The 25776-nt window shown below is 36.3% G+C and overlaps 2 protein-coding genes across 2 annotated transcripts in view; one reads left to right on the top strand and one right to left on the bottom strand.

The window, feature by feature from the left end:
• LOC139128223 (syndetin-like) overlaps positions 1-24293 on the top strand; it is a 40555-nt gene extending 16262 nt beyond the window's left edge. The window contains exons 18-29 of the mRNA XM_070694039.1: positions 11285-11412; positions 12623-12720; positions 13053-13171; positions 14089-14211; positions 15240-15337; positions 15903-15999; positions 16634-16792; positions 17302-17342; positions 19416-19496; positions 20206-20304; positions 20784-20874; positions 21336-24293. Of these exons, the coding sequence (XP_070550140.1) occupies positions 11285-11412; positions 12623-12720; positions 13053-13171; positions 14089-14211; positions 15240-15337; positions 15903-15999; positions 16634-16792; positions 17302-17342; positions 19416-19496; positions 20206-20304; positions 20784-20874; positions 21336-21455 (1254 nt within the window). The 3' untranslated portion in view covers positions 21456-24293. The remainder of the gene's footprint in view (positions 1-11284; positions 11413-12622; positions 12721-13052; positions 13172-14088; positions 14212-15239; positions 15338-15902; positions 16000-16633; positions 16793-17301; positions 17343-19415; positions 19497-20205; positions 20305-20783; positions 20875-21335) is intronic.
• Positions 4757-10395, bottom strand: LOC139128263 (toll-like receptor 13). The gene has a single exon (XM_070694072.1). The coding sequence runs from the start codon at positions 10393-10395 to the stop codon at positions 7579-7581; it is 2817 nt and encodes a 938-aa protein (XP_070550173.1). The 3' UTR covers positions 4757-7578.
• Positions 24294-25776: the final 1483 nt, after the last annotated feature.

Below are 25776 nucleotides of genomic sequence, written 5' to 3'. Positions count from 1 at the left end.
ATGTCGTGAGGCGAGGCTACGCGGAAGTAAACGACCACAACGGTAAGGGCGAAAATACTGAGCACGTCACTACAGCTGGATTTTAATCAGATTGGGTATACACTCGATTTTGGTACAATTCGCTCCATATAGCACTCGCCTATCAGCTCGTGCTATATGTCGTGCATTGTACCAAAATCTCGTGTATACCCTGCGGCGGGGTTATTGCTTAATCAATCAGTGTACTATGTGATGGCAGCCAATGGGGTAAGACATTCAGTTTTCATATATGGGTAATCAACCCATGTATGTGTATTTAGCCCGTATATAGCCAACGAGTCCATATATGGACATTTTCGGAAACATCACATGGAATATTTTATTGATAAATAATAACCCAGTTGGATACCTGTTGATGCAAAACCTAACACGTACATTGTAAATGTCGTCCTACTACTTTATTTTCCTTGAGTATGTTTGTCTTAATATTCAACATTTCTTGTGCTCTGTGATGAAGCTATCACTGAATAGTAGAACTTGAAATGTTACTTCCGACATTGTGAAGCCAATCGCGATGACAAGTATTCTCATCAGGAACTGTAAGGTGAACAATTTAGTAAACCTATCAAATGACATCGTCTGGTTCATTAAGTAGTAAAATTCAACAACATGTCTGAGACTTGTCATCAACATGGAGGCTCCTCTCCCCTTCCTCTCTCTCTTTCTTACAGTTTCCTTAAAGTTTATACTTATGTGTACGTGAAAATGATTCTCAAAATCATGATACTCTTTTGCCGAGCTGAAGATGGTTTGCACCTCAAATTTTACAGCCTCAAACTTTTGCTCAAACTTTCTTCTAGGAAAATTTAAAGTCTGCTTTTTCAAAATCAAGAATGAAAAACTGTGGTCATCTCGCAAATTTTGATACCTAGATTAACAAATTATGTATAATTTACCAATATCTGAATTTCAAAATGGCCACCGCCCTGGTGAAACTCTTTTGAGAAAATTTAAGCTTTTGATTTTCACAAACAAGATAATGAAAACTTGGTTTAATCCACAACCATCAAAATTGAGTTTGCACAAGCAGCATACCAACAAAGTAAGGTAAAAATTTCAAAGTCCAAACATCAGTCCCCACAGCACATTCTAGATTTGATATACATGCACATTTATTAAGTGCATTAAGCTATCATACCCCTCTTTAGTCTTCTTTGTTTTACAAAATGTAGTGATTCACCAAATTATGTCAGAAGTTGTTGAAGTGGTGTTAGCCTCCTTAGAGAACTTACTGCTTTGAGTGTGGTCTTGCAGAACAGCTCCCTCAGTGTTCAATATGAAAAAGTTAACTAGTCTGTTATAATCTTTTGAACCATGCCCTGACACACAAAACCACCACCCCAACTCACCCTACCCCTCCAACCGGTGACCTAAGGCATCACTTCAAGATTAATTCGGAGAAGGAAGCAAATTGTCAATGCTGATAACAGAAATAGTATACTATCAGTAGAATCATGACAGACGTGAACGGATGAAATTACAAGAAAGTTCAAATTGTCAGAAACTCTGATCTAAGGTTTACGTGACAGCATTTCTGTCTTTCACTTTGAAAAAGTGAAACATTTCCTCCTCTGATATCACTGGAACCAACGTCTCAGATGCATCCTTTATAATCAGTTTTCACTGATATTGAAAACTCTGCCAAAACTTCAGTAAGCTATTTTTCATTCCATTCATCCAGGAAAGTAAGTTAAACAGTGCTATGCTAAAGTCTTTCTATTAATACCTTGATAGTGTGATATTTCTGACCAAACACAGAGAATGAAGAGATGTTTACATTGAAAAAGGTAATATTGAAATATAATGTAAAAGAAAAGATCATGAAGCTTTCAAAATAACTACTAGCAATATAGAATCACTAGTCCAGCAGATTTTCTTGCATGAATATTGAAATGTACTTCGAAGTTTTGCTGCATTTTTTGTGTTGTGAAAGTGAAACAAGGTGATGATGGAAGTTATGTAGCTTGGTTTGAAAATGCTAGCAGCTTGACATGTGGTATGTAGACTTGGTTCTATACATTTGTCTCCAAGTGTGTCCACCATCATTAGGAATTTTGTTTGTTAAACATGTCTGTGACCTATCTACTTATAAATTTTTGTTCCAAATTTCACAGGAGATGTTAACATGTGTATGTACCGGTATACGGCCAGACCTTTGTATAGTGGCCATGCAATCTGACCAAGGAAAGATGACCACTAAATGGAGGTGATTTACTATGGAGGAGTGTGTGTGGCATGAAAGATGGTGCACTGTGTGGTGAACACGGGGAAAAATTGTGCCCGATATCAAATCATATACACATAGGTTGCAACGTCAAAGCAATACCAGGCCCAGTAAAATAAAACATCTTTTGCGTTTTGACTCAATGTTTTTTGCAATTCAATCAGAAATGTTCACCATTGGTACCAAATTAGAGCACTTGCAACTGGCCACAGACTACATACGAGGGAATGGTTAAACAACCCCACCCACCCCCATCCCACAGCTAAGTTGCTGGTTGATAATTAGAGTAATTAAATTATTATTATGAATCCAATGCTATTGTTATATCCCATTTATGTCTCAAATAAAGGGCTTTTCACAGAAAGGCATGCCAAGTGCAGAAAATATATGTCAATAGTTGAAAGGGGTGGGCTGTTAGATCTTTGGGGAGAGAGGGGGGAATGGAGTCAGAATAAGGATGTGAAATTTTTTACCATGTCAAAATATTAAATTTTATTTACAGAGTTGCCAACTCATGGATGCTTTTGTATTCCAGAACTCAAACGGATTCGGTTTTGAAGTCTTGTGAACTTTTTTTCCAAAACAATCTGCAAGGCTGCAATGTTTTAACAATTTCTGGTGTACAAGTTTCTGTGTTGGCCTTTCTCTTTGTTGTGTTCATTCTCTTCTGTTGTGGCCATTTTCTTGTTTAAGCTTTCAAGTGAAACTGTAAAAACAGCTACACTGTAGATAAAGTGTAATCAACTGATCAGCGATCAGTCTAGACAGAGTTGCCCCATGCTGGTTTTCTGTAATAAATCAATGTGTGATAAACAAGCTAATCTTTTATATTGTACATACAATGTGTCTTTCTCACATACCGAGTTGTGGCATCGGCTTTAACCCACTGTAAATATCATTATATACCTACAGATTGATTTACAGAATATGCTCTTATTCTAAATCTATAACTTTTATCACTATTATTACAATACTACTGGTATGTTAATATTTCCGTTGCATTAATACCATCATCATTTAATGAAATGTAGTAGTCTGCATTGAAAAACATGCGGTCAGGTTATGTACTGGAGACTTGTGATAAGCCAAACCACAACATTGCATCCTGGAAAGCAGCCGGAATGGTTGTTTCACAGTGCAAAGTTTCACTTCATCTTCTGGTAATTTCTTGAGGGATTTCCTGAACTCAAAGAGATGTACATCCTGTGTTACTTCACTTACTATTTTCACGACCTCCTGACAAGACAGTACAATCAGCACAAGTACGGCTTTGGATGCAAGCCTTTTGCACACAAGCCAGAGGGTCTTTCCTTGGGGCCTTTGGTAATGTGCTCTATTCCCATGGTTAATAATGACTGCCCATAGTCTGACAATGCGAGAGAAAGTACCTTTCATGCCAGCAGGCAGCCAACACACACAGCCTTCAGAGAAAATTTGCAAATAGCTTTCTCTTGTTTCAGGAGTGTTTTTATTGCTCTTATGGCCTGTCAAACCTGAAGATACTGTTAATTGAGAAATGAACCATGCAGAATTATTTTCAATCACTTTTCGTGAAATCAAACTCACACTGACATGCATACTTACATCCTATGAATAATCTAATTAGTCCTTTGAGTGCTGTAATTTTTCCCAACAAAATTTTAGTGCAAATTTTACAAATTTTTATGAAGTTTTCTATAAATTTTTTGATAACTTTGGACCAAATGGGCATCTCTTTTCATTGGCTACAGTTTTTGATCAAAATTTTGAGAAAAATCTGAGAAAATGATTGTCTGCATCTGAAAAATATATTGTCTGGCGTTATATTTTATAGAGGCAACAAAAGTAGACTTTGGCACTCAAAGGGTTAATTTGTCTCAAAGTTGGAGTAAAGCTGCTTTTTGCCAAGTCGTGATGGCCTTGTTTACAGCCACCACATCTCCAAAAAAGAGGACTATGGTATGCCACAGCCATCTTCATATATCAATTGTAAAATTAGTGGATATTGTTCGTAATATGCAGGAAATTGGTGCAGTGTGCAGTGTAAGAGCTTATATGTATCTGAGCTTAAGGTAGTATGCACCTCGAAAGTGAAAGACTTAAACTTTTGCTCTAACTTTCCTCAAGGGATCTTTCAATCATTCTCTTTCAAAATCAAGAATAAAAATAGGGGGTCACCGTGCAAATTTTGGTACTAGAGAAACAAATTACCCAAGATTTACCGATATTAGAAATTCAAAATGGCCGCCATCCCTGTGTTAACTCTATGGAGAAAAATAAAAATTTTCGAATATCGAAAAACTATGCCGGTGAAAATTTTTTTTTAACCAAGAGCTTTAAAATGAACCCCCACATGTGGTATATCAGAAGAGAATTGTAAAAGTTTGAGAGTCCGAATGTCTGTCCCCGAGGTGCGTTCTACCTTAAAAGCAGAATGACATTATTCAGACTTTGCAACACCACTTTTAGTAAATTAGAAGTCAGAAGATAGAATATGTTGTGATTCAATAATCTGGACCAAGAAAATGTTGCTACCTTTGGTGTAATAATGATGATGATAATCTTTATTTCTCAAAGAAAGCCTTTCATGCAAAAGCACATGTCAAGGTGCTGTACAGCACTGACGTATTTAGTAAAATAACAGTTTCTCTGAAAAAGATGTATTTTTACACAAGATTATAAAACTATTGAAATTATTACAACTTTGGAGTTCTGGTTGAAGCTGTGGGCCACAAATAGAATAAGATCTGCAACCATAAAACGCTGTACTGCCATTGGCTAAATTATGTAAACTGAGTGCACCTTCAGAAGTGGACTGAGGGGTCTAAACTAGGAGTACAGTTGTTTAAGAGCTGTCTCAAATAGCATGGTGTAATATTATAGTGAAGTAAAAACCAGTCTTACAGTTCCTGTTGCATAGAAATACCTATCAGAACACAGAAATATGCAGTCTGTCTTGTGGTAAAATTACACTGCCTGCTGTTTCTGCAGAGTCACAATGCATTCCAAGAAAAATTGCATGGTAATGTCCAGGTTCACAGCAAACCCTGTTGATCATGAAGGACCAAAATCAAACAGTAGTATCAGCCTCTTAAAGCCAGGCTATACAGTGCAACTCGTGTTTTCTCAGTTGAAAAAGAACCCTTGTGACTGAACAATAGATATGTAATGCATATGAATGACAAATATATGCCGAAAAATTACACAGCAGTTTAATTTTGGTTTGCACTGAAATGTCCATGTCACCATTTCTGATGAAATTTACAAATATCATGATTTCAATCACTTTTTTGAATGTCAGTCTTTCAGGCTGTGCCATTTTAGAATGAGAATAGATAATGCAAAATAAAATTGTCATTTTTATAGTTCACATGTTGACACACGTACACGTGAGCTAATGTCGCACAATGTCTATCTGTTTGACTGTGTGTCTGTGTGTCTGTCTGTTGGCCTGATATCTCAAAAATGGCTTATCAGATCAGAATCAAATCTGGTACATAGATTCAGTTTGCAAGTGGCAAGAACTGATTTGCATTTGACAGTGTGGCGTGCATACTTTATGCTTGTTTGCATAATAATTGATTGAATTTCGTTGAAAATTGTTACAAAAGTTGATCACACTAGGATATATCAGCAGTGAAAGATATTAAGGAGTGACATGAAAGATAATTGCTAATTTGCAGGTTTAATGAACTTTCCTAATTAGGAATATATATCTGAATTGAGTAAAGTTGACGAACTCACTATATACATTGAAGATACCATGAAACAACATTAATGAAAATCATTTAGCATTTTTACTTTAGCTAATTACTAATTTGCATATTCAACAGTTTCCTAATAAGGTGTATATATATCGGAATTGACCTGATCAAAGTTTACAAAACTTGCTGTTTATATTGGAGATATTATAACATAATATGATTGAAAATCATTTTGCATTTTTACTTGGAGATATTATAACATAATATGATTGAAAATCATTTTGCATTTTTACTTGAGCTATTACTAACTTTCCTAATTGCATTTATATGTTTTGATTGTCTCAATCAAAGTTGACAAAACTTGCTATGTACATTAGAGATACTGTGATATAACATTCATGAAGGTTGTTTTAGCATTTTTAAATAACTTAATAACTGATTTGCATACTTGATGAACTTTCCTAATTAGGGATATATATCTGAATAGACTTAGTCAAAGTTGACAAAACATGAGTGGTAATATGATAAAATATTACTTAAAGTCATAAAGCATTTTTACACCAGCTTGTTACTAATTTGCATATTTAATTAACTTTCCAAACATAAGACTGGAAGGACACTTCAGAAATTTATGAAACTTACTAGGTATATTGATGAGACAATTAAATTGTGTTAGTAAATTTATAATTTGCATATCTAGTGAGTTTTCACAGTTTTGCATATATAGCTTTAAGGACTTGACCAAAGGCAATTACACTTGCCATATAAAGTGGTCATACAATGACAACATTCAAAGAAATTTAGTATTTTTATTTCAGCTTATTACCTATTTGTATACTTAATGGCCTTTTGAATTAATCTGTGGTGAATATTGTTCATGATAGTGATCATTACAGTTTCAATGAAGTTGCAAACATGTGGCAAAAGTTTCAGTTTACTGGCAACTGCAAGATATACTGAAACGTGAGCATTTTCAGTTCATATCTGGTCCTACATATACGCCAGTTTCAAATGTGATATTAAATTTCATAAAGTAGTATCAAGTTTTTGATTTAAATTAATTGTTATCATTGAAACTAAACTTAAGATTTTCTACCCAGGATATGTACCCCTTTCACCCTTCAGGTAAACTATTTCTACAATACTAATACTCTACATTTTGAAAATACATAGTATGAGGGGGTTTCATGTAATCTTTAATAAGTAAAAATTGCTTTGAAAGAAATGTGTTGGTTAAGGTAGAATGTGCCTTGAAAGTGAAGGACATAATTTTGCTTAAATTTTCATCAGGGAATCTTTCAACTATTCACTTTCAAAATCTAGAAAAAAAATAGAGGGTCACCATGCAAAGTTTGGTACAAGAGAAACAAATAGTCAAGATTTACGGATATTTGAAATTCAAAATGGCCTCCATCCCTGTGCTAACTTTATGGAGAAAGGAACAATTTTTGATTTTCGAAAAACCAAGACACTGAAAGGTTTTCTTATTCAAAGAGCTTCAAAATGAGCCCCCACAAGTGGTAGATCAGAAATGTGTTGTAAAATTTTGAAAGTCAAAATATCTGTCCCCAAAGCACATTCTACCTGAATTGCAACACCACATTAAGTCTGGTGATGAAAGGATTAACATGATTACACATCAGCAACTCTGTTCACTCTACTCTCAGACCTCAGTTCAAGTTGCAGCTTCTGCCAGAAAAGTTGCCTGCCCATTCTGTCCTCTGGCCATATAAGGTATCGTTTAGTCAACAACATGTTGCGCAGAACACGAGGCATCTTCTCATCAGGGATGTCTTCAAGGAGAATCATGACTATCACATCTCGCTTACTCTCAAACAAGTGGGTCTGTGCCATTCTCATCTCAAAGTAACACCACTCACTCTCAGCGAAGTGTGGCGAAAGTATAAGGACAGTTTTATGGCTGTTGTCTATGCTATCAAGAATGTTCTCAAAAATGTCCGTACCTGGCATGAAGTCGCGCTCATGCAAACAGAGTTTGAAATTTTGTGGATCGCCGTGCTCAAGATGGGGACGTAATTGACCCATGACCCAGTCTTCATCTTGTCTGTTATACACCACAAAGGCGTCGTATTTCTTGTTATGTTCATTGTCATGGTCAACTGCCAGCTTGTAACATCCACATCTCAGCTTTGTGAGAAATATCGCAAGTCGTAAGTACCATCGATAGCGCACAATGAGGATTATACCGATAGCTATCAGAATGATGGCGCAGGTTATTGACGCTGAAACAATCATGACTGTTTCACACTTTGTACCGAAGTCCAACATATCGAGGGTCTTTAGTCGCATTTCCAAGGGTCTCTCACAGGTAATGCCTTGTACATCTTCTATCCAGACTTTTGTGTTTGTCCTCATCCAGTGAAGAAACTCTTCAATGTTGCAGGAACAGTCTAGTGGATTGCCGCTGAACTCAAAGGTTTCCAAAGTCGGTGCAGTGTCAAGTATTCGAGTGTCAATTCCAGTCATGCCAAGTTCATGCAGAATCAGTGTCTTTAGATGCAAAAGCTTGACTTGTATGTCTGCCTTATATTTCACATCAATGTCACTGGTCTTGATAGTTATTTCTTCCAACAACGGATACTTTGCTAAATCAGCAAAGTCAATCTCAATGTCAAATCCATGGACCTCCATTATCCGCAGGATCTTTAGTGGAATGCTTTTAGGAAGGGTGATGATGTCTCGGCCTCCCTGGATATCCAAAACTTCAAGTCTAGTGAAATTGGCAATTGCAGATTCAACCTCGGGTATTACCCATGGTAGGTGGTAATCGTTACCGATTTCAAGTTCAGTGATAGTTGAAACGTAATTCAGATTTTGGACGACCGGCATGCTGTAACTGATGCTCAATTCAGTCAGGTTATTCAGGTGTCTGAACGGACCATTGATTACATCGAGAAGTAAAAGGGCATTGTTTCGAAGCTTTAAGATTCTTAACGAAGGAAGTGCTGAAAATGTACTATTGGGTATGTGTAGTATATAGTTCCTTGTCAAGTCCAATTCATTGATGTTACTCAGGCCTTGGAAGCTGTCTTGGTGAATACTCAAGATTTGATTCTTTGTCAACACAAGTTTTTCCAGCTTTGGAACGCCTTCGAAGGCAAAGGGTGATATTTCAGTCAGATTGTTGTTTCCCAGATCAAGATATTTCAAAGATTTCAGATTTTTCAGGGCTGCCTTGACGTCTTCAATGTCGGATATTTGGTTATAGCCCAACCGTAGTGCTGTCAGATTGGTCAAACTGTAAAAGGCATTTGGTGACAGTGTTCTCACCTTGCTGTCATATAGATGCAGGTATTTTAGATTATTAAGTCCTATGAACGCATTCTCAGGGAGTATGGTTAGATTATTCCTTGACAAATTCAAATCTTCCAGTTCGGTGCCATGTAACCATCTAAAAGTGGATGGCCGTAGCTTCAAGAAATATTCCCGGCATGGGCCTAATCTTTCCAGCTTCAGTGCAGATATGCTTGAATCTTCCAAGTCACGAAGCATTCTCTCCAAAGAGTCAGAAAGTAGTGGGTTGTGGCTCAAATCTAGGCTGGTAACCTGTTTGAAATTGAGTAATGCCCCTGACTCTGGAGATTCTATGTTGTTAAACGAGAGATCAACATGTCTCATCTGTTTGTTTGGCAGCCAGACTTTCCTCAGTAAGTCATCTGTGATGTCACTCCGTCGAAAGGACAAAGTTTTGAGTTTTGTAAAGTGGACAAAGTTTACCTGGGCGCATTTTGAGAAGTTTAACTCGTCAAGAATGATGGTTTGTATGTTAACCAAAGGGTTGAAGTGTGTATCATCCAGACATTTTAAGTGATTGGAACCTAAATCCAAAGTACGCAAACTGATCAGATCATCAAAGACACCATTTGGAAGTCTTGATATGTTGTTACTATTGAGGTTCAATACCGACAGACTGGTCAGGCCACTGAAAGATGCTTTATAAATTGATTTAATAAAGTTGAAGTTCAAATCCAGGGATGTTAAATTTGAAAGCCCGGAGAAAATATTACCTTGGACACGGTCCAGGTTGTTACAGCAAAGATCCAGTGTTTGTAAATTGTGAAGATCTCCAAAAGCCATGCTCTCCAATGTGGATATGTTGTTGTAGCCGAGTGAAAGTACCACAAGCTCATCCAACCCGTAAAACGATTGAGACTTGAGTGTAGTGAGAAAGTTACGGATCAGTCCCAGCTCTTTCAGGTTGCCGAGTTTGGCAAAAGCTCGCGGTTCAAGTGATGATATGTCGTTTCTGAACAGTTGCAAGTGAGTTGTCCAAGATGGAAATGTCGGAGGTAGCTTTGAAAGCCTGTAACAGGTTACGTGTGTGAGATGATGTACTTGGCATGTCAGTGGTAGATCAGCTGTCAACACCTGGCTTTGAAGATAGATGGTAAGATACAGAAGAACTGGACAGATTTTCTGCAAATTCATAGTCACAGCTGTCAGGGTCAGAGAAGGACAAATTTGAGTCAAACACTAGTATCAACTGTGATAACTGTCTGTTCAAGGGCACCCTAAGTTGCTTCAATTTATCAGCTCTAAAGTCCTGAAAGGGCTTAGGGGGTTTCAGGCCACTCCCTTTTTTACAACTTCCTTCCATGTTTCTATTTAAGTGCTGTGGAAAGAGAAAGTGACTTTTCAAGTTGATACTGTTGAATTTCCAGATAATAAGGAAAAACATCAGCCCAAATAATGTTACAAGAGAATGGAGTTATGAAAGTAATATTGCTATCTTGAAATGGCCATAGTTATTTCAGATCAGATTGGATTACAAAAATTAGAATTGTATTAAAGCATGCTGCTGGGATAACTGCTGTTTTCCTTGAATCTTGCTCATCAAAGAGGCCATTCATGAACTTGGATCTAATTTTTCACACTTTCTTCAGTTTAAAGTAGATAGGGATGTATTTTCCTTGAAAAAGATATGATTACTTCTTGTGTTTACATACCTCCACAAGTGTCTGCAATGCATTGATTTGATGATTGAGACTCTGCAGTCAGAGATGTTGCTCTATTCTCATTTAGGGGATCTAATTCTTTTTGGTGACTCTAATCTTAAAACTGGTAAGCTACAAGGTTTGGTTAAACATGATGATGTAGACTTTTGTCCAACATCTATGGGTTATGTACCTGACATGAAAAGGATTTCAATGCATAATGGGAAGTCTTGTAGTAACTATTTTGGTAGACAACTTATGAATTGTGTATTTAGAACAATTTATCAATTTTGAATGGTAGAATGGTTGGTGATATACATTATATGATATGATACAATGAGGACTCTAAAAATTCTGTGCATTCATTTTTACATCATTTTCAGTATGAGAGTGACGATGCCATACAAGACGATGAAAATGATAATGAAGATGACTCGGATGATAGTGACGTACCAGAGGAGCTGAAATTAGAATACGTGGATGAGCAGACAGGAGAACAACCCACAAACAAGTAAGATAAAAAGATATCATGTTAGTAAGGATTATCCGGAAGTGAAACAGGCAGTGGAATTTGAATTTACTGGTATTGCTTCTATTTGAAAGTTCAATATATTATTATACACCAACATCTGTAAGCTATCTCTGTATCAGTGGATGCAGAGTACAGTAGCTTTGACACAGAATCCGATAACTTTGAGTTTATTGGACACTTACCTGGAAAAGTTTTTAACTTGTAAACACTGGGAAAACAAGACAAGCTTCACTTTTTTTTTCAAAAAAAGATACATGTAACTATCAACAAATCATGCAGTGAGCAATGGCCAGACTAAAAGCTTTGAATTTCTGTCAAGTAATCCTGCAGAACTATAATTTTTTTTAAGTGCACCGCACTACATCATTGAATTTTCATTGTCTGTGCCGAGCAAACGTAGTGAATGCTTTCCTAGTCTGCATGCAATCCCACAATGCAGTGTACAACAGGGCATTCTGAAAACACCTTACTTAAACTTGAACAACTTTTGAAGCAATGTAACAGTATTTTTAACCGGTATGTTTTTTTACCAATTTTTTTGTTTATTTGCTTTTTCCTGTGTTGGATTCGGTAAAGTTAGGTTTTTCAGAATACTTCAGAATAGAGAATAACATTGGAATTTCAAGATTTGACCTGTTTTAGTGTGTACACAATTTTTGGAAAATCATGATATTTAGCCATGTTATATTAAAAAGGCTTTACTTTTGTTCAACTTAAAATTAAAACAGCTTACTAAGAAACAGTTTTCCTTTCAAACTATAAATTATCAGCTTAATGTTTGCTTTCAATTAAAAACAAGAGGCATCCAAAAACATTACTTTGTCATGTGAGACCGATTTAAGCTTTGGCCTCCCTACTATAGGAAAGATCTGTTTTTGTCTTTGGTAGTGTTCAGTGGTCATATCTCGGTCAAATATGACCTGGTCTATTTCTGAATGCCATCAACCTTCCCTGAGGTGTGAAATCTCTCTCCATTGAGATGATCTTTCACCAAGTATGAAATAGAAATAATTGAATCATACAAACAAATGGCAGATGAAATATTGTAGCTGATTTGAAAATATGACATCCTATTTCATGATCTACAATCTGTTGATTCATTTTCAAGAACATCATTTTCTCACAGTGGATTTTGTCTTTAACATGAAAAATGCCTTCAGAACTCTATATCTGTCATATCTCCCTCTAGGTTCACCACCAGATCTAGGAAGAAATCCGACAAGCCGTACACAAAATCTCCGCCGCCCATCGTGACCAATACAACTCTTAATGTTCTCAGATTCTTTGGTAAGATTTAATAAAAATAACATTATCTTATTGACAGTTTTGTGCCTTGCCCTCATCACCTCTTGCTTTGCTGTGTAATATATAGACATTTTCTGATGATGTCCATACCACTAAATCAAGACATGCTTAATCAGTTTGTCGGAAAGGTCATCTCTATATCATTAACACTGTTTTAACTCAAAAGCTTTGATCAACATGAATCTTTCACAAGAGTTCTAGTCAGTGACATTTTTCAGAAAATTCCTGTGTTTTAGCATCCACATGATTACAGAATCTTGCTCAAGTCCCATAACATCATGCATTTTCGTTGTTTTGTTGTTTTTTTCCTGTAGGGAAGTACATGCAGATGATGAGGGTGTTGAAATCCATAGCATTTGATGTGACTATTTGTATGTCGCAGCTCTTTGATTACTATCTCTTTGCTGTCTACTCATTCTTTGTCAGCAATTCGGTAAGTGTTGATATTTCTAAGAGCATTGTAATGTTATCATTTTGCTTGTAATTTTGATTGATGTACATGTAACCTTAACGGGAAAAGTACGTCTTAGGCAGTAATACAAATGATTGACATGTTATAATTTTGATATTTATGATTTTGCTGCGACTGGTGATTTTAGTATTTCACAAGAAGAGAATGAAATTCAACGAGTCGTAGAGAATTTCATCAATTATCATTGAACTTCACAGTTTACAAATTTGCAAATCCTGTGCCTAATTAATATTTTACTTGTAAAAAGTTTATAGTAATGGTTAATTCACATCTCAAACCGTCATATTTTTTATAACATTTGAAAAATTAAACATCATATATAATGGTAATGGTCACCATTTGATGCTGCAATTGTGAAAAGAAACTGCAAAATTGAGAGGAAAAAAAACTGCCTTTGAGGGCAACCTTCACAATTCAGTGTTTCATGATTGTTTGATTTTTAGCAGACTTGTTCCAAAGGTTCTTAACATTCTGAATGTTAGCATTCTAGGGAGTCAATAAAAAACCAAGGCACTTAGCCTGAAAACTGAATCATTCTGTACGTTCATCAGTTATCAAACTTTTTCACACTTGTACTCCGTAGCTAATTTTGCGAGAGTACTGTTGATGAACGTTAAATCTGTGAATCTTTGATTAATTGGGCCGGTCATTGAATTACAAAGTTCTCAAAAGTGGAACCACCTTTTTGTTAATTTTGCAAGATTCGCACAAAATTGCAAGGTCAGGCATTGGTTGTTATGTTAAAATGATGTTTATAAGATATTTCAAAAAGCCAATGCCACTTTAAAACCTATCCATCAATATTCACCGAAATTTTTACACTTCAAACTTACATTTTAAGATACAAAGGCAAGGCCTTACTCTTCCTGTTTCAACAGAATGACAACTCTACCCGTGTTCTAGGAAGTCGACTAACCACATCATTGAAGAGAATTCAAGATAATTTAATACAACAGACAGCTATACCAGGAATGCCTTCACCAACAACACCAGAAGACAAAGTAAAAATATTCTCTTTACTTAGCATACCATCCACTATTGCATCCTTTTTCCAGTTATTAATCCTTTGAGTGCTGTAATTTTTCCCACCAAAATTTCAGTGTAACACTTTACCAATTTTTATTAATTTTTCTGTAAATTTTTTCCTACTTTTTGATCAAATGGACATAATTTTTCATTGGTTACAAGTTTTGAACCCAATTTTTCTGAAAAATCTGAAGGAAAAATTGTTTAGATTTATAAATGCAACAAAAAATGACTTTTGCACTCAAATGTTTAAATATGTGAATATCTTTGTCAGATTAGGCAGTGCGCAACCAAAAAAGTGAAAGACCTTTTGTTCAAACTTTCCCCACTGAAACTTGCAACCAATATCTTTTAAAATCAAGAATAAAAGTCAAGGGTCATTTAGCAAATTATTGCATTATGGAAATATTACCTTAAATGTAAGGATAATTGAAATCCAAAATGGCTGCCATCCCTGTGTGAACTCCCTGACAAAATATTAAGTTTTTGATTTTCAAAAAAGAAGACAGGGAAAATTATATTTACTCCAAGAGTTTTTAAAATGAACCCACACAAGTGATAGATCAGAAAAATATTGTTAAAATTTGAGAGTCCGAATATCTGTCCCTTAGGTGCATCCTACCTTAACACCAACAGATTGCTTCAGTAAGAAGCTAAGAAAGAATATTTAGATGTCTTTCATATTGCGGTTAGAATCTCATGAACTTCACACTTTTCATTGCTAAACTTTAGAACAAGTCCACATTGTGGACTATACAGTGAGTCAAGCTATAAACAAGGAATTTGGTTATTAAATAGTTAAAGACAAAAGTGGAAGAATTGCAAAGGATCAGTGCCCATTTTGAACGTTTGTTGTGAAATCATCAAGAAAACCAGCAGAATGACTCCCTTTTAATCATTGAATTTGGTTCATCCCCATTGAAGTCATCCATGTGGTTTCAATCCATCTACAGAGAGAAAGGGATGTAAAACCACTGACTTAAATTTCCATCTCTCCTTTCAGATCAAGCTTCCCTACCCTCATCTGTCACCAGTTGTAGACATGACAGATCTGAACAGATTGTTTGGTTTATCAGAGAGAATTGTAGCCACTGAATCCCTGTAAGTAAACAGTCACTATCTTTCTATCACAAATTCTGTTTTCTCAATCTCAGTGTAAAGTTTACCAGTTTGAAATACATAGTCTTACGTTAAAGGTATACTGTCACCTGTTCCAATTTTGCCACAGTTACCATGGAAAGAGAAAATCTAACCAATCACGGATTTTAAGCGGGTGGCCACTTTTTAAAAACAGCGCCCTCACATGGATATTTTGAATACCAAGAAACGCCCCTTTTACCATATATGGGCATATTTAGATTACAGGTGACTGTATACCTTTAATTGTACTACTGTAAAAATTGTAGCACACCAATCATAAATTCAATCAGACCGGTAGTATGACCACATTTACTCGTACAGAGGTTTGTGTGAAAATCAGCAAAGACTGTGTTACTGCTAAAATTAGTTTTAGAAATCATGTGCTGCTTACGTATACCATCACTGACAAGTGAGCTTTGTGATCAAAATGTACATCTTATGTCTAATGAAAGATTTTTTTATACAGAAGTCAAATTGGATATTTTTTATCAGTGTTCATCGTATTTCACAATCACTTTGATTCCAGGTTATTCCTAGCACAGCAGTTTCAGTTTTTACAGCCCCACTTGGAAGCTATGATTCCGGCATCCAAGAAACCATTCCTGCAGCAGTTTTATTCCCAGGTATGACATTCACTAGATTTGAAGATAGGTCACTAGAGGGCGCCCCTTCCTTCCATACAAAAGATGAAACCTCCCATTCCAGTCTGTACACTTGCATGCATGATGTAAACACCCAGCTCTGATTCTTGGAATGCACAAAAGAAACTTTTGTAAATATAAATTCAGGATATTTTCAAGTTCAGTGAAGTCACAGTTTCATCGATGTATTTCAAATGAGCCATTGATAAGCTTCTTCTTTCTTATCTTGTCAAATCCTGTATGTAGCACTACTTTTTCTGCAAGATTCAACTGAAGCAAGTCTGCATAAAATGTTACATGTTGTAAAGACAGTTTACACAGAATCAAAACATAAAACAATAGTAAGAAGAGTCACTGTCAAGTGTATTCTTTGATTGTTTATGAAATGTACGTTTACAAAGGAATGTGAAGTGGACCATTTTCATAAAATTGATAGTGTAAAAGTATTACAAAAATATTTAGTTTTTGATCCTGTGCTATCCTCACATCTTCCAGTCTATGCATCAGCGTTGTTTAGCAGTTCACAAGTGAAGTTCAAGGCAATGTTTGTGAAATGTTCAGTAACAAATCTTTCCCACCGATTCTAATATGTGTTCTGTACCAACATTCTGGGCAGACAATAATGGTGGCGTCTGAGTTGCGGACTCCAGTGTATCGCAGCGTGGCTACCAAAGCCATCGATTTCGAAGACATGATACAGATGATGGCCAATGTGAAATGGGATATCAAGGAAATTATGTCACAGCACAGTGCCTATGTGGACTGGTTATTGGAGGTAAGACACAACAGTGAATTGGAGATGAAGAAATACGTACCAGAAAGGCAGCACATGGACTTCAAGGAATTTGACAAATGAAGCAAAGGCTTCCGATAAAACTTCTTTAAGTTTAGTACATGACCAAGTATGCATCTTGAAGGAGAAAGTCATAAACTTTTGCTCCAACTTTCTTTGAAAAACTTTGAAACCACTGTCTTTCATAATCTAGTATAACAATCACAGTTCACTATGCCATTTTGATAGAGAAGCAAATCACAGAGAGTTCTATTAAAGTGTTAACACCATAGGGAGAAATGAGTTGACATTTTCACAAAACCTATACAGTGAAAACTGAATGAATCCACATACTCAGCTAAGTATTCAAAAAATTTAAGAGTCCAATTCTCTGTCCCCAAGTGCATTCTGTCTCAAAGTAAAGTTGAATGTCACTGTTTTTAAAAAAATCACAAGTTTCAGAGTATTCTGTTTCATACCTTAGTCACACGTAGTAATTTCCATTTTCACAGGAATTACAAGTGTTTGACCTCAGAGTGCAAGATGTGGCGAGGTAAGATGGAGACACCTGTCCATTATCTCTACTAATAACATGTCTATTCAGGGAGTCACGTCAGTTGTGTTTATAGTGTCTGTTCAGTTACATATGAAATTCAAAACCTTTTAATGACGTGCACATTATTGTAAATTTTACATGCAAGATGCTTTTTCTTTTAGTCCCCACGGACACCGTCCGGGGGACTTATAGGTTTGGTCATGTCCGTGCGTGCGTGCGTCCGTGCGTGCGTGCGTCCGTCCGTCCGTCCGTCCGTCCGTCCGTCCGTTCACGCAGATATCTCAGAGATGCAAGAAGCGATTTCATTCAAACTTGGTACAAGGATTACTTCATATGTCATACAGATGCACGTCGATTTGTTTTGGGATACGATCCAATATGGCCGCCAGGCGGCCATTTTATTACGATTTTTTTCATGTACAGAGCCATAACTCAGACATGTTTCTACCAATTTTATTCAAAGTTGGTGCAAGGACATTGACTAATGTCATAGATATGCACGTCAATTTTCTTTGTGATACGATCCAATATGGCCGCCAGGCGGCCATTTTGTTACGATTTTTTCATGTACAGAGCCATAACTCAGACATGTTTCAAGTGATTTTATTCAAAGTTGGTACAAAGACATTGACCAATGTCATAGATATGCACGTCAATTTTTTTTTGTGATACGATCCAATATGGCCGCCAGGCGGCCATTTTATTATGATTTTTTCATGCACAGAGCCACAACTCAGACATGTTTCAACCGATTTTATTCAACATTGCTACAAGGACATTGACCAATTTCATAGATATGCACATCGATTTGTTTTGTGATACAATCCAATATGGCCGCTAGGCGGCCATTTATTACAATTTTTTCATATACAGAGGCATAACTCAGGCATATCTCAACCGATTTTATTCAAATTGGTACAAGGACATTGACCAATGTCATAGATATGCATGTCAATTTCTTTTGTGATACGATCCAATATGGCTGCTGTGCGGTCATTTTGTTACGATTTTTTCATATACAGAGGCATAACTCAGGCATATCTCAACTGATTTTATTCAAAGTTGGTACAAGGACATTGACCTATGTCATACATATGTACATCGATTTTTTATGTTATACGATCCAATATGGTTGCTAGGCAGCCATTTTATTACGATGTTTTCATGTACAGAGCCATAACTCAGACATATTTCCACCAGTATCATCCAAAGTTGACATTGACCTATTTCATACATATGCTCGTCAATTTGTTTCACGTCATGTAGCAGTAACATGTCAATTATTGAAGTTTCGTAAGTAGGCTGATATGTCAAGAAATATGTACTGCATCAAATTCATGAAACTTTATACAGATGTTATCCGATGTTAAGCTCACATTGCTTTAACATTGAAAAAGACATTTATCAGTGTCATTTTAATTAATTTGTAATTGCATAAGTAATGAACTTTCCTAATTAGGGTGATATAGCCACAAATTAATACAACGTCAAATGTGATGAAACTTGATACAGATGTTGATCTCCTAGTGTTGTAAATACTGCATCAAACTTTATGAAATATGGTACCAGTGATAATCTGTTAAGTGTTAGAATTGTATGCAAATGTTTTGCAACATCCTGTTGATTAATTCCTAGTTGACTCATTTTATGAACTTTAGGATGGTGGCCTACATTGGTTTTATGTTTTCATCACCATGGAACTCATTCTTGGCCATTGAGCGCCATCTGTATCAAAGTATTTTTATCACAGACCTAATTAATGAAGAGGACTCTATCCTCTCTGAGGACATGTAATCAAAGTACCCATTATTAACAAGTGGGGACTGTGTCATCAACGATGACTTGTTCTCAATAGATGGGTATTTTTTTATGATCAAAACATTTCTATATGTCAGTGTGCTGTACGTATTTACACACCACTGTCATAGCAACTAAAATGACTTCAATGTGTTCCCCAAAGTAACCTTATAGCCATCAGCAGTATTGGATGATAAATGGATGAAAATTGTGACATTTACATAAAACCCAAATACCTTTTTTAACCAATAACTCCGTTGACTTTGCTTTCAGGAGAGTGCCTCTACCTCAACCAGTGTACTACATCCTATGGGAGCACATCATCAGATTGTGCAATTGGACATTTGTGGAAGGGTAGGTGTATATCTTCATAAATTTTTAACAGTGACATTTTCAAAGTTCAGGAGGGGTGTAGGTAGGTAGGTATTTGCAGTTTTAGATATGCTGAAAAATGGTTTGATTGTGCTGTGCCATATTACAATTCAGCTGCGTCCTAAGGGTTCATTTCTACTCTTGTATCATTGTTCCCTAAAAGAATCAAGTATTAAACTGTATTTCTCTGCAATAGCACCAATGGTCTTGAGTATGTAATTTCTTTAGAAAGTGGGATTAGTGTTTACTTAGACCCTACCCCAACATGTTTAAGAATGAAGCAGCTAGCCTATGATGAAAATGAAGCATACTATGATCACATGGCCATCATCATGGACTTACAAACCGCCAAAAAGATAGATGCCCAATTTTCGGTTGCTTCAATATTGCAACACTGGTTTAGTTGTCAACAACAAATAAATGGAGAATGAACAAGACTTTCATACAAGGTCATGGTTTCAAAGTTCTTAATTTCCCATTTCCAAACACACCATAATGTGTGGAAAATTGGGGCGGACACTTGCCCTAACACTGTCTTGATTTATTACTTTATCAAATGTAAGCGTTTGGCACCAGCCCAAGCATGGACACTAACGCAGAGAAATCCTGTACCACCATAAGTATGGATGATCTCACTGTTTTCTAGATTTGTAAATAACATATGACAGTTTGTTTCATTCTTTCATAACAGATTTGCCACTGCTAAGAAATGCAGCAATGAAGGACGAGCTCTGATGCAGCTGGACTTCCAACAGTTTCTGATGAAACTTGAGAAACTTACCGATATAAGGTGAGTGATCTAGTGTTACATACATGCATACTGTCAACTGTAAGTCCTGCAGGCAAAATATAGCATTCTTGTCATTGGAAATTCTTTTGTAGACCAGTTGCAGTCAAATAATGTGGTGTTTGTATCACTGTTACAGTGTTTTGTTAAGCATTCAGAAATGTGTATGTAATACATCGGATTTAGAGTGTAGTGTATCTATTAAGGATGGTAAGCAGCTCAGTGTTTCCAGGGTTCCCAAGCCATGTTACTGACCTTCCTTGGTATATCAGTGCAATCAGATCAGGGGACAACAGAAATGTTAACAGAGTTTCCAAATTATTTGGCAATGTTCTAGCCAAAAATACTGGGGTGGATTGTAATCCTTTCAATCAACTTGAATTTAGTTTAATTTCTCCGTTATGCCCGTGACAAAAAGATATGGCCAGTGGCGCTTTAAGCATATTAAAGATTAACTTTTGAAATTATTTGTCTGTTTGTAGACCAATACCGGACAGAGAGTATGTAGAGACATACATCAAAGCATTTTACCTGGCAGAAGATGATATGGAACAATGGATTCGTGATCACAGGGTTAGTTGTATCATGATAATACCAGGTGATGGAGTTACAAAGTCATGGACAAATAAATGTTGGCTTTCATAAACCTCCCATGTGGATCAAAAGAGATAAGTAATGAGGAGGGGAGGGGGGACAGATGAGGAGGAGGGTGGACAAGTGACCAGGGCAATAGGATGAAAGAAACTCACTGGCTAAGTACAAATAGAGTTGCACAAAGTGAAGAAAAGTATGGCAGACAGATAAACTCTGATAATTGGAAAATCATGGAGGGGGATATGCTCACAAGGACCAACAGGAAAGCAGCTGGCAGGCAAATGCGTACGAGTTTCCATACAGAATAAATTCTGGTTTGTGCTCAGCCATGTCATTGTGGAACCTTCTGGTTGTTTACAGTGATGCAGATCTCCTCCTTTCCTCTGGATAATCTATCATTATTATCATCATCACATCTCTTTTGTTGTTTTCTTCGGCAGGAATATTCATCTAAGCAATTAACCAACCTGGTGCTCAGCGGAGTCGGGTCTTTGTTCCAGAAGAAGTCAAGACAGAAGCTAGTTCAAGTAATTGAGGAAATTGACAAACTGAGAAGGTGAAACGGACACATCTGAAATAAAAATTTCAAGTTTTATGTGTGTGAAGGTAGACAGAACTGAAATCTTTGTAGTTTGATCAGTTCTTGTTTTTAGTTTTGTTCATTTCAGTAGATGTGTCAATATAACTGCAGCATGTCTACTTCACCACAGTGGTGACAAAATCTTAGCAATGGCATCTGCTGTATGACTTTGATTGCATCTGACCCATGCCATGGCAAATATGACCACGGCAATGAGCCAAGACAGCACATCAGTTGCAGTGAGAACTGAATGGGGAGTTTGAAGATTGGTTGGTCCAGACTGCATTTTGTATTAATCACTGGTAACCTAGGGAGTCATTAGGGTTAGGGTCAGGGATTGAGTCACGACCCCCGGGAAAGCCTTTTTAGTTTGTATCCAAACATTTGTATCAGTAATGTTCACCAGTACAACTGAGCAGAGACCTTGAATATTGCAGTATCCTACTACAGTAGAAACAGAAGTACAAGTAGTTTACATTTATTTTGCTCATAACGAAAACTCGAATATCTTGAAAATTACAAATTTCATGTCAGAAGAAATTTGCTCCGTGCAAGTAACATACAATAAGTTTCTTTCAGAAAGAAATGGATTTTCATCATTCATTGACCTGAGAAGTTTCATGTTTCAGGAGATGAAAAAATCTTTATAGTAACTTTGTGCAAGTAACATGTATAAGTTTCATACAGTTCAATGGCGTTTGGATTTCATTGATCAAAGTCAATGTTGTTACTGTCAACGTCTTCATGGAAATCAGAGATCACATAAAAATGCATACCAGATATCAATGCCATTGAATGTTTTAAGCCGTTTCTTGATGTTATTTTTGTGTGGAGAGATTTTACGTACAGCCACTGTACAAGTGTAGCTTTTGTATTTGTTTACTGTGTTTATATTATTGCTTCAGGACAATACGGATTTCCAGTGCCACATGGGGTACAAAACCTGTATTTGTCATGATATGAAGTCTTTGTAAGTTATATGAAAAAAATCAACAAAATATGTAAATTATGTCCTCACAGTTATGCATACTAATCTGCTAGTCATGGTGCAGATTTGAATCAACCAATCAAATGCCTTATACTGAGCCAACGTACCCTTTGAGAACACATAGCATCCAGATGGGGTTTTGAGGAGCCTTGGTATTGACCTGGAAGATTGGGTCAACTGTGACAGTATGCCGTACAAAATCACGTCTTCATTGAGTACTGATGTTAACCATTTTATGAGAATTAAAATGTTCTTTTGTAGGACACATAATGATATTGGTCATTCCCTTTCTGAGATAGTAAACAGGGGGGTTTCAAACAAATTACACACTTTAAAAAAGCTCAGTTAGCTGTTACTCTTGATGTGTTATCCTGTATCTTTGTTCCGTTTATAAAGGTACATTTTGTTTTTCTAATCACAAAGTCATGGTGATATACTACATGTTCAGTGTTTCAATACTCTTTGTATGTCTGTAATGTCCATTGTTATTCAACATACTTTAGGGAAGATAAATAGAAAGTTTACTTGTCTTTGAAAACAAAATCATGAAAATATTATCAAGTTACAGTGCATAGTTGCCCCTCCTTATACTTACTTTATAATGTTGTAGGGTATGACTACCAATACAGGTTAACTGTATGTGAAGTCCATTGTTATGACATGGAGATATTCCTGTTTCAGCATGAAGCAGTGACCAAATTAATTTACAAAATCACACTGACATTTATGGATTGGAGTGCCTAGGGAAATCTGGTGGTCAACTACATTCCTAAAGCTGATAATTTAGTAAAGGACGTGTATCTTACAGTCAGTTGCAGCAAGAATACTTTTAGGACCAGTGTTAACAACATTGGTGGTCAAATTCATTTGCAACTAGGAAAAAGTTCTTTTCTGAATTTCTTCCTTTTAAGAAAGACTTCAGAAAGACTGTGACGTGACATTATTTGTTTGAAAGTCATGGAAACTATATTTACTGTATCTGCAAGGTGTTAAAGGCCATGGAAATCTCACATACAAGCAATTTGAGTATCAGCAATGAATTTTTTATAGATTCCCCATGACAGAAACAGCTTGATGTATTTGATTACAGAACATTTTAGAGAAATGTCAAGGTCAAAGTTACTTCAGATATTATCATGACCACAAAGTTTTGTTTTGGGCAGAAAATGACCACATGCATTGTGGGTAATCGCCATGGCATCATATCCAGACTACTGCGTAATCAATACAGACGGCACAGTTGGCTGCAACAAGGAATTACAATATGCTCCTCCGGATATGAAATTCGATTATTGTAGTGATTTCTTGTTCCGACATTGGGTTGTTCAAACTCAGGGCAAGGAAGCCCAGTTTTTGTATTGCCGTGATTTGTATATTTTACGCCACTGTCTTCAGCTCTTGCAACATGAAATATAACCATAGGACAAAGATGCTGCAAAACATAAGTGCTGTCATACCTTTGCTCACAATAAGAGTGCATTTTGCAGGATTCTCTCTGGTCTGATGTTTGAACGACCAGCAATAGTAGAAATAAACCAACAGATGTAGCAATACAATTAGAGTCAACTATTTTTCCCCGTAAATAATAATTGTACATTAATGTACCTAAGATATATAAGATATTACTATTCTGTACAATTCAATGTATAGTGTGTGATCAATGCAAAAATTCAGCATGAGAAGTAATGATGATATTAAAAATGTAAAAGTGATAGGACAACATAATTAGGATTTCTTGTTGTTGGTAAGGGTGAGCTGAAGTGTTCACTGTGTATTGGACAGTATTGTAACCATGTTACAAGATTCAAATAAAACCAAAGTTACAGTGAAGTGATTGTGTCCTGTGTCAGTGTTTTCACACTTCAGCTTTACAAATGCACGTTCAGCAGCTACAAGGTGATCAGGTTTGATTTCTGGCAGAAAAATATCAAAAGGCCACTTGAAATATTCAAGTCTTCAAAGTATGGAAGCAGAAGACACAATGAACTTAACTCTTGTATTTTTTACAGCAGTAATATCTTGGCACAACTATAATTACAACTCTTGCACAAAGAGTGCATACAAAAGTCCCCCGGACAAGTCCACAGTTGTACATTGCTTCTTCACTGCCCACCTTTCATAGATAGCTCACTGTGATTGAATAGGGAAATTAAGCTTACTGCTCACTGTGATTGAATAGGGAAATTACACTTCGATCCCTGCTTTCATAAACTTTTCATTTTAAGTAATGTCAAAGGTTGAAAGAGCTAGAAACAAGACCTTTTTTTTTTAGCTAGAAACAAGACTTTCTTTTTTTTGAAGCTAGAAACAAGACTGTTAAAGCAGGGAGGTTGATAGCGCCCTCTATAGTCACAACAGCATAAATCCTTTTGGTTTTTTAGCCTTTCACCTGTTTCCCTCTCTAGACATGAAAACAATGGAGATTGGTTCAAACCACGGCAGTGAAAGGGTGAAAATGGGCAAATTGACATTGAACACCACTAAGAAAGCAATTGTACCACTGTCATAATATCAACTTGTGCAGTGTCGGATTGCTCATTTTGAAAGATAATTTAAAGTTTTTACTTCACCTGCATTCAAAAGTGGAGGTACTCAGTTTCAAAAGGCTACACATGTATTTTTCTCCCTAGAGTTCATTGCATGCATGTATTTTTGGTTACATTTGCAGTATAAATGGCAAGTAGCTGTAACTTTGATTTTTTTTCCTTTTTGTTTTGATCTTTTATTGTCAACTAGTTATTTGTTCTACTCCCCAAAGCATGCTGGGATACATGGTGTTCACCTTGTCAACTCAGCCTGGACGTGCACTACTGTCGTTGACGAATGCATTCTGGTCTGGACTGGAATTCAAATGTAAATGATACGTGCATTTTACACACAAACTGTTAACAAAATAAAAAGTAAAATATGTTTCAACGTTTTTTTGGGGAGGAGAACAATAACTTGCAATTGACATACAAAACAAAAATAACAAAAAGGTAGTAAAATGGCCATCAAAATGAGCAAAGTTAACGTGTAAAAACTTTAAATGCAACGCCTTAGATTTTCTAAATTTTTTGAATTCAAGAAATGAACCGGAGTAATACAGGATGTGTAATTATAAAATATGTAGACTTATTTTCATGTGTTTGTAAAATTGTGGAATGTCTTGATGCATATGGTTCTGTTTCTCCAAAGTCTGGCAATCACAGATTTTGGTACAATACCATCCAAATAAGTGACACCTCCTTCGACCAAAATTTTCAGTTTCCATCTTGAAAATGTCTTTTACTAGGCATCAAATACAGAAACAACATGTCCAATAATCTCAGCA

Source organism: Ptychodera flava, unplaced genomic scaffold (genome assembly GCF_041260155.1).
Source record: "Ptychodera flava strain L36383 unplaced genomic scaffold, AS_Pfla_20210202 Scaffold_46__1_contigs__length_1169225_pilon, whole genome shotgun sequence".
Taxonomy (NCBI): Eukaryota; Metazoa; Hemichordata; class Enteropneusta; family Ptychoderidae; genus Ptychodera; species Ptychodera flava.
This window is presented reverse-complemented; position numbering and strand designations above follow the sequence as displayed.

Coding starts and splice junctions, on each gene's coding strand:
- LOC139128263 (XM_070694072.1), bottom strand. CDS start 10,395: ATGAATTTGCAGAAAATCTGTCCAGTTCTTCTGTATCTTACCATCTAT.